Here is a 19826-nt window from a genome sequence, read left to right as displayed (position 1 = left end):
GAGGACCATAAAGAACTTGGGGAAGACCTCACACTAATATTTACTCCTGAACTGGAAAAATACTATCAAACCAGCTCCAGGAAAAAAGAAAACCTGTTCAAACCAGTCCCACATTCCCAACCCAGAAACATTTTGTTATGCTTCTGATGATTCACAAAGTCATCCTGGCATCAATCACATCCAACTGTGGTACTCTTACTGAAGAGGTAGCAGGGTTCATACAAACCCACCTGAAACTTGCTCTTCGAGTGACAAAACACAACAGATTTCCTCAACAAGCTCTGGAACATCAACCACCCCCTGAGAGAGCCATATTTGCAACCACATATTTGCACTAATATCCTACACATGAAGGCCCAGCTGTCTGCCTGAATTTGGTTACAAAGAGTACACTCAGTTTTGAAATCACATTAACTGCACAAATCATCCACTTCATCTTCACCTCAAAATAACTTTACCTCTTATAACCAATACTTCCTCCAAGGAGTGGGAACACCCTACAGGCAAAAGGATGGCCCCCCAACATGCCACCCTCTTCATGAGCTATCTGTAGGAGGAATTTTTAGAAAAACTGCACTGATAAACCTTTACTAAACATAGATGATATTTTCATCACCTGGACTGAACATCTGGATGAGCTTACTGATTTCTACCACAGGTTCAACAACTACCACACTTTGATCAAGTTCTCTTACAATAACTGATTTAGTTTTTATCATTTATGATATTTAATTTCTGTATTTGTTCTTGGCTGAGTAATGAAGCATATGAATCCAGTTCACTTTAATTCATAGCTTCTGATCCATTTTAATTTCAAGTTTACATATGGGTAGATTCAGTATATGGGTCACAAACTCAAAATAGAAATGGTTAAAGAACAGTGATTTAATATATGAGTCACAAACTCAAACAGAAATGGCTGATTTATATAAGAGATATAGATCCTATATCTAATATCCTAAGCATAGGAAAATACGAATATTAGAATTTCAATTACACTGGCCTTCTATTTATAAACAGGAATTTTTGTTACTTAATTTCTCTGTGAAGAAGTCCTTGTTGTTTTTAGGCCATAATATGTAATAAGTGCTAAAATCTTAAACTCTCACTGATCATTTAATGTCATTTTTTTACTTTGCATACTTTTTCCTCTTCTCATTCTTAAATCAGACAGTATGTCTCTGACCTTGACATTTAAAAAAAGGAAGAATGAGTGCTACTTACAGTTCAGTTACATCTTTTGGGATGCCTCTGGGCAAAGCCTTAAGGCCTTTGTTGCTGCAGCGAACTACTGTGTCCAGGCAGGTACATTCTGCGGGGCAGCGAGACAGTGGGGAACAACTGTTGTCATCATTTCCTAGTTAGTACAAAAAACCCCAGATAAATGAAAGCTTTGCTGTGCAGAACACTTAAGAACCGCCAGTAATACAACACATGTAATTCCTAAACAGACATGAAGGTTCTGCTGTGCCATAGCTTGATGGATGGAAATCATAAAGTTATCACTAAAAATATCACTTCAAGTACATTCCATTTTGAATTACATCATTTGTTTATCCATGATGTTTTAGTACCCAAGATTCATATTCTTTAGAGAAAGAAATATTAAAGTAAAATCACAATTACATAAAATGTAACAAAGCCATATACTCTACAGATCTATAAAAAGGCAAATAAGGACTGCTTCCTTTTTATTAGGGAAAGTTAAACATTTGAAAATCAGCAAGCATACAAACAGTCTTAAAAACACTGTGATATGAGAGAAAAGCAGTTTTTCACATTTGCATATAAATATTGAAATTCAGTAACAAGTGAGCAAATCTCTAATATGATATTAGAATGTGTATAGCCTGCTAGAGAATATTTGAATCCAATTGCATTAGACAACATCTATCAGCCCAATTATCTCAATCTCCATTTTATCTTTAAATATTTATTTACAGTGTTGCATACTGTTATCTTCAAAGGGCTTGTTAACATATGCATATGACAGCTGCACACTTACTAATCATTTCAAAATGGGTGGATAGAGCTTCTACTGCAGACATTATTTTATTTGGGAGTCAAATGGATGACAAGGAACATGTATAAAATTAGAGTGGTCCACTTATATGAGCCTTTACGATCTATGCAATATTCCAGATACATGTATGGAAGCTGCATTCCTGACAGCTCAAGTATGCATTTCTTACCATCATCACAAGTAAAATCTTGAATTGCCACATCCTGGATGGGAATCTCCTTTAGGAAGTAGGGTTTTTGACAGCGAGGGTTTCCAGTTACAATGCGTTTCTTCCTCAGCCAATCTCCCAGCCAAGCCAGGTGACAGTTACAGTTGAAAGGATTGGCTAAGAGGTTTCTGAGAACCACATGCAAACGATACATAATTTAGTTTCAATAATACAACTTTGTTTTCAGTTAAAACATTCGATTTCTGTTTTCAAAAAGTTCAGCTTAAGTGAAATTCCTCCAACATTTTCATATGCAAACCAAAGCTGAAGGCTGCAATTTAGGATTTGTGCAGTGAATCTTGATACATCTCATTTAGAAATAATTTAAACCTGTCAGAGATGTGACTTGCTGTCAAACTACCCTGCACTGATAACACAGTAATTTAATATAGAGATGAAGGCTGATTACTTTATATTATTAGCTTTAACCTGACAACAGCTATTTCATTAAGTTGTCATCTCAAGATTTCCATCTTTTTTATTTGCCTAGAGAATAAGTTTCCTATCTAACCTGACAGCTAAGTTGATTAAATGCCAGTTATAAAAATGAATTTATTTCTACAAGTCTCAGTACTTTTGGCATCTCTTCACTTCAGCACAAACCTATTGACAATTCCATTATTTATAAACATGCCATCTTTAATATGCACAAATTACTAGGTGTAAAGTGTCATATTTTACGTTGAAAGAGGATTAAGTACTTTCCTGAGTGATGCTTCATAGAGACATTACTTTTTCAGTAACACAAGTGGTATCAAACAGGTGCTTTTCTCCTCTTGTGCCCCTTCCCCTCTTTCCCAACCACTGAATTAAAACATATTTGAATTTAGATAACCCTTACAAAATAAATAATTTCTAACATGAAAATTTATTCAGAAGAAAATTGGACTAAAGTTCCATTATGCCAGAGTTAAACTCCAAGGTAAGTTCTATATCACATGTGAATTGTGCTGTTTGACAGGAGGAAGCTTAGTGTCAAGAATGCCAGCGTAGTCCTGGGAAACTTGTCTACACTAGGGCCCCTCTTAATTCTCCTCTCTATCAAGTTTCAAAATTCCTTGAAAACTTCTAGGGAAGAGTGGAAAACAAATTCAATGCCTAGACTTATCTAAAGATACTTCTAGTAGGCATCTAAGAAAGTGCAAGTATTCAAAATGGCAAGGATGTAAACTTTTTAAATTTCCTTTTAGAAGTTTGGACTGTTGAGTTTTTGCTTAGAAAACGATCAAACCGCATGCTGCTAGATTGTAAAGAGGAATCACTGATATCAATCGGTATAAAAATGTGAATGGTTTTAAATCCTAGATACATTCATATTTATAGTTTAACTTACAATGTAGAGAGTGAATGGAGAGTATCAAAGGCTCCTGGAGCGACTGTAGTAATTTGGTTGTCATATAAGGAAAGCAAACGGACAGAACTTAGTCCTGTGAAACTATCGTTACCTACACAGCTTATACGATTGCTCCTTAGCATCCTGAGAAAGCAAGGATTAACATGAATTAATATATGATAGTTGAATATAATCCATTTACCAAAATATCAACTTTTTGCTGTTTATTAGTTACTTACCATTTACTGTACTTATTCTATCTATAAACAACATAGGAACCTTATTTAAGCAATAAACATTTTGCTAGTCAACAAACCTAATTCAATAGTATATAACTGGAATATTTAATTATATTGTATTATTACAGAGTACTAAAAAAAAATTAAAGTTAGTATGTTTTTAAAGACACTTACTGCAATGAAAAATCACTACAATTTTGTAGTTTATATGTGATTATTTCCATTCCCTTAAAGCTGATGTAAGTAAAGTTACCAGATAAAAACTGAGCTATTTTCCTATTGTTATAAGAGAGCTGATTTACAAATTAAAAATGTACATGGCTGTTGCATATTTCTTTTATTCTGGTGACATTTAACAATCTCTATATCCTCCCTCTTTATTCAAATTATAAACAAGCTCATAATATTAAACTGTTATTTAACATAAAGGAATGATAGAATTTATTAACATGATTATAATCTAAATGCCAGAAAGCACTCCTGTTACTTGTTTAACAAATCTTTCAATTAACATAAATCAGCTTGATCTCACTCACTCAGCATGGTTTTAATAACTATCAGAAAGTTCAGTATCTCAAGCAAGAAACAACCTTCCTAAAACCAGATTTCTGTAAGTAATACCAGCATATGGGATTCACATAATTAAAGGCATTGCTGCTTTTGCATCTTTGTCATTAACTCAGAAATATCTTTTTTAAAACTTAGATACATAAAAAAATTAACTTCTGACACATTCAGATGTTTGAAACAAAAAGAAAATTAAAAATGTTAGGTCCAATGTATTAACAAGTATCTACGGTCTTTGGGCTTGTTAAACCCCAGAAAAAAACATAGTTCTTCATTCAGTGGAGAACTGGTTTGTTGATCAGGAAGCCTGGCTTGCCAGAGAAGTCCAAAACCAAAATCAGAGCTCTGTGACTGGCAGTTGAGGATTTGCCCAGGAAGCAAAAAGGTCATAATAAAAAGGAAGAAACCCACAGATCATATAAACAGATCTTCTTGACTGAATGGCCTGAACTTCCTTTAAGGCAGAGGTGGCCAACCTGCAGCATGGGTGCACAAGCCGCACAGACAACTTCTTTGTGTGGCACACGGCTGACTGGGAAGAAAGCAGGGAATGCAGCAGCAGGTAGGACAGAAAGCAGGACACAAAGGAGTAGATAGGGTAAGGAGGTAGCAGAAAGCAGAGAAGAAGATTGGGCAGGGAAAGGGGATCAGAGTGGCACTTGGATATAGTGCAGAACTCATTTGTGGCACACCAACAAAAAAAAAAAATTGGCCCCTCAATGCTTTAATGGAAGAACAAAAGAATTTAAAGCCACAGCTGTCATTGGCTAAATGAAATTAAAATCAGTTGTCGAAAAATCTCTTCCCATGTTTCAATATCAGCTGAATTCATCACTGTTTTCCAGCGTAATCCCCAACAACAGATAGGCTGGACTTAATCAGAGACTACATTGTGCAGAATGCATAATTCCTATAGCTCCAAAGAAGATGACTTCTCCTTCCTCCTCCCACATATACACACTCAAAGAGTCAGAATCACATTCAGCTACTGCACAGTCCAGATGGACCACAGACATTTCAGAGAATGTCTGCAACTTGATCAGGCCCATACTTAACAAATTCACACTATAAAGCTTAGTGAAGAAAAGGAGCAAACACTAGGGATATGCTTCCTTGTACCATAGTTTGCCTTCAAAATAAAAGGTACAAGAAAGGCAGGTTACTGCTATAAGTCAAAGAGATCTGGCACAGAAGGAGAGGAAAAACACCCAAATAGACTTACAATGTTTTGAGACTTTCTAGTCCTTTGAACATCTTGTGCTGGACATTCTCCAAACGATTACTTGTGAGCAACAGTTCATTCACGCCAGATGCTCCTTCAAATGCTCCTTCTTCTATATCTGTGATCTTATTATTGCTCAGATTTCTATGGTGCATTCATAAAACAAAATTGAAGAAAAGCATGTCTTTTTTTTAATGTCTTAAGATATTTACCTGCTATAGATAAATTGTCCATTACCATAGGTTAACATTAATCTGAGCAATTAATATGTAAAGGTGGAAGATAAATTCAAATACTAAACTAATGGAGACATTAGCCCTGTTTAAAGTCAAAACTTGATGAAATACAAACTTGGAGAACAGGATTTTCAAAGGGCGCCTAACCCCTGTGGAAAAAATCCTAGCCAGAGTTGTTATCAGTGACTGCTTAATATAAGAAAGCGCTTTCACAGAAAACTCTAAAAATGAAAATTTAACAACCACTGGTACTAGTAAAAAGGTAAGATTTTAAAGAAACGTAAGTATGCTGTTATAATGCCTTTTTATGAAACTATGTTCAAAACAACACAGAAAATTAAGTGATACTAAACTTTATTTCTTTTACCTGTTATCAATAATATCAGGAAAAAAATAAACATATTTGACATACCTTCTAGCAGTGTTTTTTTATATTTAAGAAAGGACTTTACATACTTATTGCATCAAAATCCATGTTAATGCCAGAATTCATGTTTCGTTGTCTGATACCTACAAAACCAAATGCTGCTGCTTCAGGTGAGTTTTGGCTACTTAGTTCTTACATACCTGCAATTTTTAATCTATCTTGTCTTTGAAGGCATAACTGAGAGTTGAGTTTTGGAGTGAAAAATATGGTCTGCTGTGTGGCTAAAGCACAAGACCGATGCCAAGAACTCCTCACTTCTAATCCCAGATTCACATCTCACTTCAGGTGTAGTCTAAGGAAAGTACTTACTTTTATCTTTTTTTCTCCTTGTGTAAAATGGGAATATTACTGCAATACTCTCACAGACACTTTTTGAGGAGTTGTTAATGTTTATGCAACTCATCTGTGATTCAAAGTATGTACATGTCATGAAGCCATCAAATCAATTAGACACAGGTCCCAGTTTTTCAATGATGTTTTGTTGGGAATAAATCTGAGCCTGTGCAGAACTCCGTTAAAAGTTACTAAAGATGGATTGCTGTAGAGCAGGTACCTCATTTTTTTCTCAAACTTATTTAACTCATTTTGTAAATCATGTGAGACTTTTATTAGCATATGAATAGACAAAATATATTGAGTTAGGAGTATCAGAGGGAGAGCATACTACATGGGCTGATCTTCATTTACTGTTTTGTGCATCTACTTCACTTCATAATATGTGGAAGCTGGTGAAGCCTGGATCAGTTTATCCCCAAATGAAATAACTGAAAAATAGTTACAGCTAAGCTTGTACTTACAAATGGCTAGACGAGACACATGAAACAATTACCGTGGATCAGTTTATGTACAGTAAGTCACATTTCTTATTTTAACTTTGCATAATTTATCTGTTCATAGTCTCAGAAACTCCTGTAACAATATTATTAGCAATGCTAAATTTACACTAAACTTTTTTCTTTATGTTGCTCTTTTCTTATTCCAAATTCAAAATAACTCTAAGTTAAAGCAGTAGAGAGCCACACGCAGATATTCTTATTGTTGCTTATTGTTGGTCCCCAAGAAACCTGTGCTTTAGCTGGAAACTAGCAACTATATTAAAGTAAGATCACTTAAATTTATTATTGAATTCAGCTTATAATTATTACCTGTGGTAGAATTTTTCCTACATTCATTTTCTAAGTATGTGGCCCTCATGTAACAGTATTTTTCTGGGTATTTCTTGGATTTCATTCCAAGAGATGGTTTCTGAAAAAATAGTGGTTTGACAGTCCTGTAGAATGAAGACCTTTAGTTATCTACAGTACAAAAACAGGATGAGAAATAGCTCTGCAAACATCAAATACTTCATCTCCACCTTCAGTGGCAAAATAGGGTAGTCCAAATGCCACGTCAATTCTGTCTTTGGCTTCTTCACGGAGTCTGCTAACAAGTGCAGTGGTTTTGTGATATGGATGCCTGCCAACAAGAACTGGCCCATGACCACCAATTCATTTCATGCAGGGTCACTGAATGACATTGAGGAGGCAGCAATTTCTGGTCAAACTAGATTAACCCACATCTAACAGTCATTTTGTGGTGTATTTATATAGTATAAATGGTGGATCATTTTTGCATTAATCTGATCTATATTTATTTGGATTTTATTCCATTTCCTCCACCTTAATATTTAAGTTTGCATTTTGTAGGAAACATTAATAAAATGATTGGACACTTTTGGACATGTTATCATTAATAAAATGATTGGACACGAAATACATCTAATATAAAGTGTTATAATATAACCTTTCTTTTCATCCTTAAAGCTTAAAACAACCTTGGTAGGATTTTCTTCTTTATATGTTAAAAACTTGTGCAAGTCATTTTTCCAATCATTTAGTTTTGATTTTTTCCCTAACGATAGTTTAATGAAGCACAAAGTCAAAGACATGTCCCAAATGTGCTGAATGAAGCAAAACAGCATGGTTTGGGAGTAGCACAGGAAGTTGCAAAAGATTTACTGGAACCATTTTTTTTAACTAGTTAGAGTGCTAGATCCCTGCTATGGCTGTACAACAGATGAGGTGTTTGAATACTAAACTAAAGGTGCCAAAGCTATACAGCATGAGAAGTTGTTACTGACAGTACTAGCCCTATAGAAAAGATCATCCAGCTTTCCTCTGCCTCAAAGATAAGGTCAAACCTACTTTTGATTTCTAACTGGAATACAGATGTGAAGTAGGGCTGTGTGAAATTTTGCCAGCAATTTTGTTTTGATGCTCTTTCGACCTGTTTCGAGGTCGAAACAGCCAAACTGAAATGAAACAGATATGGTCGAAACAGCCATGAAACAAAACAAGGCAAGTCGAAACGTTTCACCATTTCAACGCTGTTTTGACATTTCTCCCATAGGCTATAAAGGGGAAGGTTGAAACAGCCTATAACTTTGTCATTTCTGGGCAGATTTGGATAAAACTTGCAAGAATAGTAGCTCCATCTGACGGCATAAAGCTTGCCAAGTTTCAAGAAAATAGGTGCAGGGGGTTCAGAGAAACTGCACCCAAAAGTCTTGAGAGCCAAACTTGTGTCGTGTATGTGTTAAGCCACAGCAGGGTCAAAACTCCAGGCATGCTAGCCCCTGCTGCCAAGTTTCAAGGAGATAGCTGCTAGCTCCACAACGCCTGCCAACTTTCAAGGGAATAAGTGCAGGGGTTTGGGGGAAACTGCACCTCAAGCTGCGGACAAGTAAAACTCATGACATGGCTGACACTGTGTGTGTTAAGGCGCAGCAGGGTGAAAGCTGCAGGCCTGCTAGTCCCTGCTGAGGCCACAAAGCCTACCAGCTGTCAAGGGGATAGGTGCATGGGGGTCCTGGGGCCCTGCACCCCTAGCTGCTGACAGGCAAAACTCATGACATGGGTGCTTGTGCAACTGCTGCCTCTCATCAGGCAACAGGACTGAAGATCCCCCATCTCTTGCCACCACAGACCTGGGGGTAATAACTGACCACAGCATGAACATGAGCCAGCAGTGTGATGCTGCAGCCAGCAGAGCAAACAATACGCCGGCATGCATCAATTGATGCATCTCCAGCAGAACCATCGCAAAGAAGCAATTCTCTTGCTCTATTCGCCTCTGCTCAGCACTGGTGAGACTGCAGCTGGAGTACTGTGTCCAGTTCTGGGCTCCGCACCGTAACAAGGACGTGGTAAAGCTTGAGAGAGTCCAGAGAAGAGCCACTTGTATGATCAGAGACTTGCACGGCAAGCCATATGAGGAAAGGCTGAGGGACCTGGGACGCTTCAGCCTGAGAAAGAGAAGGCTGAGAGGAGACCTGGTAGCAGCTCACCGCTACATCAGAAGTGTACATCTAGGGCTTGGTTCACCAGGGCACCCTTAGGGAAAGGTAGGAGTAATGGTCACAGTCTGGATACCCTAGTTGTGAAGTAGTTTTTCCTAATGTTGAGCCTGAAACGAGTCTGAAACGATCTTCCAGGAGTTTGTGACCATAACTCCTAGCTTAGCAGCCAGACCTGTAGTAGTTCCCCACCGCCCCCCGTGCCCCAAGACAGACACAGTTACACAAGTACCCATGTCATGAGTTTTGCTTGTCCACAGCTTAAGGTGCAGTTTTCCCCAAACCCCTGCACTTATCTCCTTGAAACTTGCCTTCTTGAAACTTGGCATGTGTCATGCCCTTAGAATGGACTACCATTCTGCCATGTTTCATCCAAATTTGGTCAGAACAGACAAAGTTACAGCCTCTTTTGACCTTCCCTATGATATCCTATGGGCAAAATGTTGAAACAGGGTCAAAACACCAAAACATTTCGATGGAACGAAACGGAACAGCCGTTTTGACTTGAAACATAAGTCGAAACAAAATACTGTTCTGTCAAAACATTGAAATGCTGGTTAAAACAGAACGCTTTTGTTTTGCACAGCCCTAATGTGAAGTGAGATCACAAAGTTATAGAAAAGTATACTAATAAACTAATACACTATTTGAAAAGAGGTTCTTAGTGATAATAAACTTACATTTTACGCAACTGAGGAAGCTTCTTAAAGATCCCAGTAGCTTCCAGTACTGTGAATTCATTGTTATTGAGTCGTCTATAAGAAACAGCAACAATATAGTCAGAAAAGTACTCCAGCATATGAGTTGACTATTTTCTAAACCAGATTTATTTTCCAAAATACTTTAACCAAAACACCTGCAGTACCTGAATAACATGCCATTTCTAATTCTGTAACCCCTACACTCCAATTTCAATTTGAATTCACAAGACCAACAAGATCAGGAGCAGAATGTAAGTATTACAAACATAAACACAAAAGGGAAATATAAGAAAGATTTTAAGAAAGCTCCCCCTCTCTCTGTTCAATAAAAAAGATGCATCAAAAAATGGTTCCACAGAAACTTGTCAGTAAAACTCTAAAAAATATATGTAAACACCTGCACATTGGTCCAGTTTTTATAACAGGATTCTGGTGGCGTTGGTCAGATATCTGGAGATTCCCAGAGAAACACTGATTTACAAAGATGAAAAAAAAAAGCCTTATACTTCCATTCTTCACTTGAGTGGGACTCAGGAGAGGTACACACCTTTTGCTGGCTAGAATCAATGGGCTCTGAGGGGGTGGAGGTTGCTTTAATTAGAGTGGCTCCAAGAGCCGCTCCAATTAAAGTGCCTGAAGTGCCTCATGTATCAGCATCCCTGTACTTAAAAATGGCAGTGGGGGGAACTTTATCTAAAGCTCATTCAGTGAGCTTTAGTTAAAGCACCCCCACTGCTCTTTTGAAGTGGGGGGATGCTGATACATGAGATACAGAGGCTGGCTGGAGTGCAGTAACTACCACGCTCCAGCAGACTCAGTTAATTACAGCATGTCAGAGCAGCCTCCATGCTTGTGTATAGGCCAGGGTGGATAAAAAACATTAAAAAAAAATAACTTAAAAAGAAGTATTTTATTTAAATCAGATTTTTTTTTATTTAATAAAATTTTATGTTAAGATGCTTCAAAAAATAAACTTATATAAAATACTTTTAATTTATGATGTGTTAAAGCTCAAAGATGTCATCATGAAATAGGGATTCTAACTTCTAATTATATACTATTTGAGACAATATATTCATGTAACCTTTTTAGAAGTTTTATAAAGAGGTCTTCATAGGTTATGGACTATATTAGGGGTCCAATCTTATGGGATTCCCAGATGCTCCTCTATAGATTAGTAAAGATGAAAGAAAACCACTCTACCCAATAGGATTCGGTGGTCACTCAGTCTAGAAGATCCCATTAAGTATCTCTATGACACTTAGTTTCAGTTCTCAAATTGTGGATTTGCGTCTCCAGAGATCATAGGCAGACATAGTTCTTTGGGTAGATGTGATATCTTTTATTGGACCAACTAAGTACTTGGAAATATTGTTCTTTGCCAGCTTTCAGGTACAAACACCCTTCTTCAGGCATAGGGAGAGTTTGTTGTCTCCAGAGCTAACATCCTTGTTAACAGCAGTATACAGAGATGAGAGATAACAGACTTGATTACAGACACATCAGCCCTGCTGTCTCTCTGCAAGTTTGTGTACACACAGTAAAGCCCTTACCTTTCTCTAAAAGTGCAAAGTTTCAAGAAGTTGAATGAGTAGGATATCAAACAACAAGAATGCATTTTTTGTAGAAAACAATGATTAAATTGAGGCTTCCTGACCAGTGATTTGAATCGTGATTTTTATCGTGATTTAAATCAATTTGATTTAAATTAAATCCACTCTGGTATAGGTACCCAAAATGTTTAGCTCCAAGATGCTAAACCCAGTATATTCCATCTATAGGCTATACAAAAGAAAACACCAGCAGCTGCTCTTTAGTGTTTCAGGAAGGTATGCAATAAGCCCCAGGCAGTTGCCTAAAAACAAACGAACAAAAACCACCCTTAAAGGACATTGATTTTCTTGCACACAAACTAAAGCTCTACTAACAGTGTAAACCCTGAAAGATGTTAACTTTGGCAAACTTTCAAAGTTCAATAAAGTAGGCACTAATACATTCAGCCTATACACACAAGGCCATTTTCATTAATTTGGCTTTTCTTAAAATGAGAGAAAATCTAAAGACCATAAATATTTCAGAGTTGCCATGTCAAAAACAACAAGAAAAAATGAGAAAAATGGGTAGACAGCTGATAGTTTATCCTCCTTTCTGGCTGAGATAATGCCTACCCTTTAAATGATAGGCAGAAGAGATATACTGAGTTTATAAATTTGAAGGCCTGTCAGAACACTCTTTCCAGCAATGGATTATCATCTTGCATAAAACTGAGTGGGAAGGAAACAATTTTTTGAATTGAAGAACACTTTCTCACTTAGGAGACAAATTTCAAAAGCTGCAAAATATCCATGACTTTAAATGAAGCTAGTGTTTGATAGACTCAGAAAATTGTGTCCAGTAAGTATGACTTACTGACTCATTTTTAAGATGACTATTAATGGCCGTGCAAAGGTTCAGTAGCTGATTTGATTCGGAAGAGGTTCAGCCCAATTCGGTGGCGAAATCTTTGAATCTGAATTGAATGAATTGAGAGACCCATTAATCTCTTTAAATCGAATCGGAAGCCTCTGAATCAATTCACAGAGATTTGGCGATTCGGCCATAGACTGTACAGGCGGGCACTAGGCAGCGCTGGCAGGAGCAGGTGGGGGAGCAGCCAGACAAGTGCCGGCTTGAGCTGGCAGCCCTGGGAGAAGCCGTGGATTGTCTGGTTGCTCCCCTGGCTGTCCCCCCTGCCCACACCCGCTGGCAGCCCCAGGAAAAGCCATGGAGGCTGGGGGGAATGACTGGGAGCTGGGGGAACGAACAGGGGTTTCCCCCAAGCTCCCTGTTCAATTCCCCAGTTCCTGGTTCAATTCCCAGCTCCCAATCATTCTCCCCCAGCCCCCATGGCTTTTCCAGGGGCTGTCAGTACTGCCTGCCTTGCCCTGACCACGGCTTCTCCCAGGGCTGCTGGCTCAAGCCAGGGCTTCTCTTGCTGCTTCCCAAGCTGCTCCTGCCATCAATGCCTGCTTGTATAGTCTATGGCCAAATAAGAGTCAGTGCTAAATATCTTCAGCTGAATCGAATCGGGACAGTGATTCGAATCACCAAATCAAATCACTGTATCTCCAAATTGCTGCATCCGAAGCAAATACTTCCCACTTCGCACAGGCCTAATGACCAATCCGGGACTGCATCTTATCTGCATCAATATCCCAGGACTTGTAACAGACCCATAAGTAGCTGCTTTTTTACATTTATAGGCATTCCATTAAAGTGATTTTTAGGTCTTTCATTAAAGTGTAGGAAAGCAGTTACTGAAACCTAATCTAATGAGGTTCAGCTGCAGTAAACCAAAAGGGATTCACTGTGGAAGAAATACACACTATAGATTTACCTGCCTTTAGCTTGTATATGGAATAGTCTCTACTGTACTGCGAGTATGAAAATACTACTGTGAGTATGAAAATACCAGGGAAACCAGCCACTACTAAATAAAAAGGAAAGTGATCATCAGTAATTAAGAGGGATTCTGCCAGGTTTCTATGAGATAATCTGAAACTGCTGCTTTTTTCATCAGAAACTGTTACTTGGCACAGCATATACAGAGTTCAGTTTCAGCTTGCTGATCACTGATGGTGAACTTGAGTTTTCCATAAAGAAAGTGATACAAGATATATTGGTGACCTCAAGAATATAGGTAACTGAGCTTGGTTGAAGAAATATAGTGTTATCAACCTGATGTCTTGTAATATGATATTATCATTAGGGACAGTGGTACAGAAGCATTTTAAAGTTTGCCAGTCAGTTTTTAGTATTTGGCAAGTTATTCCATGCCCCAGCATACAAAAAAAAGAAATAAGTAGAAATCTACCTAACTCATGCTGGAAGTGCACTCCGCAGCTGCTCCTATAATCTTGCTCTTTTTACCCCAAGCCCCTCCCCTGCCGCTGACTGGCCGAGGGCCCCAGCAGCCCCACTGCTCACTCCTGATTGACCAGGAGGCAAAAACCATGGTTTTAAATATGTTGTGATTTTTGCCTCCCACTGCTGACTGAGCAAGGGGCCCCAGGTATCCCACTGTCTGCTGCTGAGCAGATGGGAGGCAAAACCAGGGCATATTTAAAACCAAGGTTTTTTCCCTCCTGGCTGATCAGGAGTAAGTGGTGGGGTCACCAGGGCCCTCCTGCCAATCAGCAGGACTAAGGGAGAGGGGAGAAACTCTGCATGGTAAAAAGAGCGGCACAATTCCAGCACAATTTAGGTAGCTCCCTAGAAATAAAGGTTGAACTTCTGGATCCTCTTTCACTGCAAGTTGAAGCTTATATTGTGTCATTGCTTCCCAAGCTCCCTCTGTCCTGATAAAACACATACTCCCATTATTAAAGTCAGATCACAACAGGGAGCAGAAGGACGAAAGAGACCAAGACTGCAGGTTTAGTGTGAGTTTAAATTCTCCACTTACTAAATGGGATGTATTTGGTAGTTGTGTTGGTCTGAGACGAAAGAAAATGCAAAACTCTAGAACTCTTGGTTCAGAGATGATACCTTTTATTACACCAACTAAGAAATCACCAAAAAAAATATAATTATTATTATTTTTCTTCAAGCTCTTGGGCATATGAACTCTTCCTCAGGTTAAGAGAAAATTAAATATGGTAAAATCTCCATAGATGAAAAATAAACTTCATTTTGCAGAGAGGAAGCTGAAGGTAGATGTCTGTTCCTCTGGGTCCATGAGAGTTTCTTTGTGCAAGTTGCTCTTTGATATGCAGATAAAGTAAGATTCCTTCCCTGGTAGTGTCAGATGACAGAAAGGCAGGGAGGTATAGAAATCTCTCTTTGTTGTTCAGCAATGAAGTCTGTAATTCCAAAATCAGCTAAAATTTGACATTTTTAGCCAATTTTGGATTATAAACTTCACTGCTGAACAAGGAAGAAATATTCCTACACTTCCCTGCCTTTCTGCCATCTGACACCACCAGGGAAGGAATCCTGCTTGATCTGCACATCAAAAAGCAACTCACACAAAGAAACTCTCATGGACCCAGACAGGCAAGGTTCTTCAGGTAGATGTGATATCTTTTATTAGACCAACTGAGTTGTTGGGAAAAAAAATCTTGTCAAGCTTTCGGACACAATCACCCTTCTTCAGGCTTAGGAAGTCTCTGCTGTTCTGAGACTCCAAGGAATGAAAGAAGCTAAAAGTGTGACAGGATGTCAGTGAGAATGTAAATAGGTAGAAATTAGGAAAAAACCCAGCATCATGGACCCAGAGGAACAGACATTCACTTTCAGCTTCCTCTGTGCAAAATGAAGTTTATTTTCTACCTATGGGGACTTTTAGCATCTCTAATTTTCCCTGAGCCTTAGGAAAGGCATGTGTGTCCGACAGCTTATAGAAAAAGAGTCTTTTTGTGATTTCTTAGTCAGTCTAATAAAAGTTATCATCTCTGAAACAAGAGTTCTAGGGGTTTGTATTTTTATTTACTAAATGGAATTTATATGGCTGGACCTAAGTTCATAAAGTGGGCATCTTATATTTGGAGTGGTCAAATATTTGTTTCAGGTTTCTTTCCTGCTATTATAATTAATGTGTTTCTATACAAATAGTATAAGCATCAAAAGATAAAAACTGCTTTCTATAATTGTTCTATTGTTGAAGATAATTACACATATGGTAAATGTGACTGAACGGTCACAAGCAAGAATGGTAATAATACCATAAATGATAACTTCAGAATTTTGTGGGCTCGAAGTAGTATATTATGAAATCATGTTTCAAAGCAGACAAGAAAGTACGAAAGCATTTGAGTGGTTTTGACTGTTAAGCTCCTCAGTTTATGAAACTTTCCTCTTTATGAGTTTAGACAGTGGGTATGCTATAGGTGTGTAGACTGGAACAAATACCCAATGTTCCCAGGAAGCTTATGTACTTCGAAGACTCAGTGGTGCTGGTAAGCTGACATGCATAATCAGAGATTCCTGGATATGTCATTTGTCAAAATAAGATCGTCCATTAAGAGGTCTAAGATTCTGGACTCATCTTCATTCCCAGTCCTAAAATAAGTCTCAACATAAAACCAGCCTGTGCAGACCAGTTTTCATCCTCTGTCTAGCTTTTCCAAAGTCTCCCCATGCTCACTCTTGAAGGCAATGTTGTTTATCTTTCATGCACAAGTCTGCCACAAATCTTCACAGTGAATGAAAAGAAAGCTGCTGACCCACTGATGGACCACATCTGACCAGGTATTCTGTGATTATACTCAGTGACCTCACTTCAGAGAGTAGACTGGAAGTTGGAGTAACAGTTTGTATATAAGCTATAAACTTCAGAGAACAAGAAATGAGGAAAAAATTTCTGTTCTCCATCTGGGAAAAAAGCAGGATGATGACAAGGCACCTTCTTGCCCATCAATAACTAAAAGAAGTAATTGAACAAGATTGATTACATTTTTAAACAGCAGATGAACCCAAGAATCCTTAAAACAGTTGGCTGAGAAGACCCTTGGTTCCCTGATATTCATTTTTCATAAATCTTAGAATAATGGGGAAGTTCCAGAAGTCTGGTAGAGGTCTAATCTTATACCAGGGTCCAGCTGATAGAAGACTACCAAGGAAGAACTAAAAGACAGGATTCCAGTCAACATGGGTTTAAAGAGAATACATCTGGTCAAACAAATCTGTGTCAATCTTTGTGGAATAAGGCAAATCCAGAGGTCAGTGGTTCTTAACCTTCTTAGACTCCAGGTACCCCTCAGTAGCTTTTCTGAATTTGGGAGCACCCCACATGAGAACAACTGTTTCAGCAGCATCACTAGTTATTTCTGCACCCTGGGCACAGAGCAGGTTTTGCAGAGAGCAGGAGAAGGGGGATAGAAGGTCCAGGCAGAGCTCTACTTGCCACAGTGTGGGCTCACCTGTGGGCTGAAGGCTTGCAGTGCAGACCCAGAGTGGAGTTTTCCTTACCCTCCTTACTCTCTTTTCTGTTAACCCTCTTTCAGGTGCCAGTGATCTGCATATAGATAGTGGCTGTAAAAGCCTTCATTTGGCTGTGGATGTGAAAGGGTTAACAAAGTAGTTGCTGCAGCCTGCAGGGGAAAGTGGCCAGGCGGCAAGAGGAGTCCTGACTGTGGCTGTGCACCCCATCTGTCTTAGCCTGCTGAGCACAGACTCTTGCTATCACTCCAGCACCTCACATCCTCCAAGCCTGTGGCTGCCTAATGGTCAGAGCAGGGGAGCATGCAGAGGGGCTTTTGTTGCAACTGCTTCCTGGTCTGCACAACATTCACTCCTGGAAATGAGGCATGCTGGACAGTTTCACCTGGCTGCATTGGCAGTAGCAGCTCTGCAGCACCCTTGCAGAACCACTGGCAGATTTAAAATGCCTCAACTTTTGCACATACTTGGCTTGATGCGGCAAAAATTTCCATTCAAATCTTACTAGGAAGGCATATGTAAAATTAATGAAGAATTGGCTAATCAAGTGATGTCAAAAAGTTGTTGTTTCTAGCAGAGGTCACAGGGCAGAGGTTAGCAGTGATTCATAAGTAAATATAAAAATTACTGCTGATATTTCCAGAGAATACAGAGATTGGCGGGCAGTAAATAATAATGAAAACAGAACTGGGCAGTCATAAAATTATCAAGATTATCTTGTAAACTGTACCTACTCAAACAAAATGTGTAAAAAGCCAAATGCAAAAGAACAGAGAACGCAGTGACAAAATGTAGAACTTTATCCTGGAAAGCACTGACTATGAAGGAGAACTAAGGGGGCACTGTAGACAAGCAAATCAATGTATACTCCTCATGCAATGCTGTGCCAAAAGGAGGCAGTCAAATTACTTGATCTATAAATAAAAAGGGAGTGGAATAACAGAAGTGACTTTATCTCTGCATACAACACTAATCAAAATAATACTGAAATAGTGTATGTACAGTTTTGATACCTGTGTGTGTGTGTGTGTATATATGTATATATATATATATGTATATAGATATTTTGATATTGATATATATAAAGAAGACACAAAAAAGAAAACTGTTGTAAATTCCCATTGAATGAAAGCGCTGATTTGATATGGGAGTCTGAGTACCTTCACCTGGAGAATATACTGGATACAAAAGTACTTTTTCATCCACCAGAAAAAAAAAAAAGCATAACAAAAACCAACAGTGGTAAACTAAAACCACAAAGATTTACATTTGAAGTAAGGTAGCATATTTTTCAGATGCTTACTGTGACTAAAACAAACTACCAAGGGAAACAGTGGATTCTCTATCTGTTGATACCCTTAAGATGAGATCAAAGCACTACTACATATGTTTGCAGCTACCACCCAATTTGCTCTTTATTTCTTGGCTTAGTGAACATGTCATCTACAACTACTACCTCGTCTTTTTTTTCTCCAATTCCACTACTTATCCCAAGACAAGACAAGATTCTTCTGGATCAAATCACAGCGTCTTTACTCTGTCATTCTGAACAGCATCCGAACCCTCAGTCATTCAGCTCTGCAATTTGGGCATCATCTACAATTCACCCTTCTCAGCTCATGTATCCAAGTCCAGCTCTTGCTCTTGTTTTTATTTACACAATATTTCAAGGCTTCACCTATATCTGTCCAGATTATCAAAGCCGTTGCTAAAGTCTGCATCCTCTCATGCCTTACCTGCTGTAAACTTGCCTTAGGCTGCAAACAGAAGTTACCTTTGTGGTGACACAAAGCTCAAGCAAACAGATGTCCATGCCCCTTGTGCCAGAAATACTCTTATAGCTACAAATTAGAATAAGCGATAAAAATCTATGCTGCTTTCCTGCAGCGGACATCTGTTGTTATGGTGGGAGTGTGCGGTCAGTATGGAGCTGCCTGCACTCTCCAGCTACCCCAGGCAGGTGCTCCCAGACTTCAAAGGCCCAATCCCTGTAGGGGAATTTCTGGGGCATGCAGGATCATAGATTCATAGATGTTAGGGTCAGAAGGGACCTCAATAGATCATCAAGTCTGACCCCCTGCATAGACAGGAAAAACAGGAGGCAACACAGAGCCTTGAACTGGTAACCTTACAGTCTTCAGCTCACACCTCAACCCCTCCAGGCATAGACAAGCCCATGTGAGAGAAATTTCTCACATAAATAGCTCACCCCAGCTGGGACTTAAACTTAAATCTCCCACATGGTAGGCAGAAATGTTACCACACAGCCACCAGATCAGGCCCATGAAGTCCCAAGAGCACCTGCCTCAGCTTCCCTGATTACAGGGGAGCACCCCATGAATCCCCTGACAGAGAATTCCTCAGGTGCACATATTGTACTACTGTACCACAACTTGGTACAATGCAGATGATCAGCTGTGCCTGTCTGCTGGCAGAGCTGATCCTACCCTAAGTATGACATTTGTTTATACTGTAGCCTTATTGGTCAGCCACATTTTGCTCCCTGCCTCCAATCCATTCAAAATGATGCTGTCTACACCATTCCAGCTGTCACACTGACTGCACGAGTCCCCTGGCTACCTGTCTCCCCTAGTAATCTGGGGTACCAATAAATGTGC

The 19826-nt window shown here is 38.9% G+C and overlaps 1 protein-coding gene across 8 annotated transcripts in view; it reads right to left on the bottom strand.

Annotated features, from left to right (window-relative positions):
• SLIT2 (slit guidance ligand 2) overlaps window positions 1–19826 on the bottom strand; it is a 453521-nt gene that overhangs the window by 77555 nt on the left and 356140 nt on the right. For all 8 annotated transcript variants that reach the window (XM_090035691.1, XM_090035688.1, XM_090035693.1 and 5 more), the window contains 5 exons: window positions 10270–10344; window positions 5593–5736; window positions 3565–3708; window positions 2193–2359; window positions 1225–1357 (listed from right to left, as the gene is read on the bottom strand). In XM_090035691.1, the coding sequence (XP_089891817.1) occupies window positions 1225–1357; window positions 2193–2359; window positions 3565–3708; window positions 5593–5736; window positions 10270–10344 (663 nt within the window). The remainder of the gene's footprint in view (window positions 1–1224; window positions 1358–2192; window positions 2360–3564; window positions 3709–5592; window positions 5737–10269; window positions 10345–19826) is intronic.

This window comes from Crocodylus siamensis, chromosome 2 (genome assembly GCF_052110815.1).
Source record: "Crocodylus siamensis isolate JL-2025a chromosome 2, ASM5211081v1, whole genome shotgun sequence".
In the NCBI taxonomy this organism is placed as follows: Eukaryota; Metazoa; Chordata; order Crocodylia; family Crocodylidae; genus Crocodylus; species Crocodylus siamensis.
Note: the sequence above shows the minus strand (reverse complement) of the source record. Positions and strands in the feature narration are given on the sequence as shown.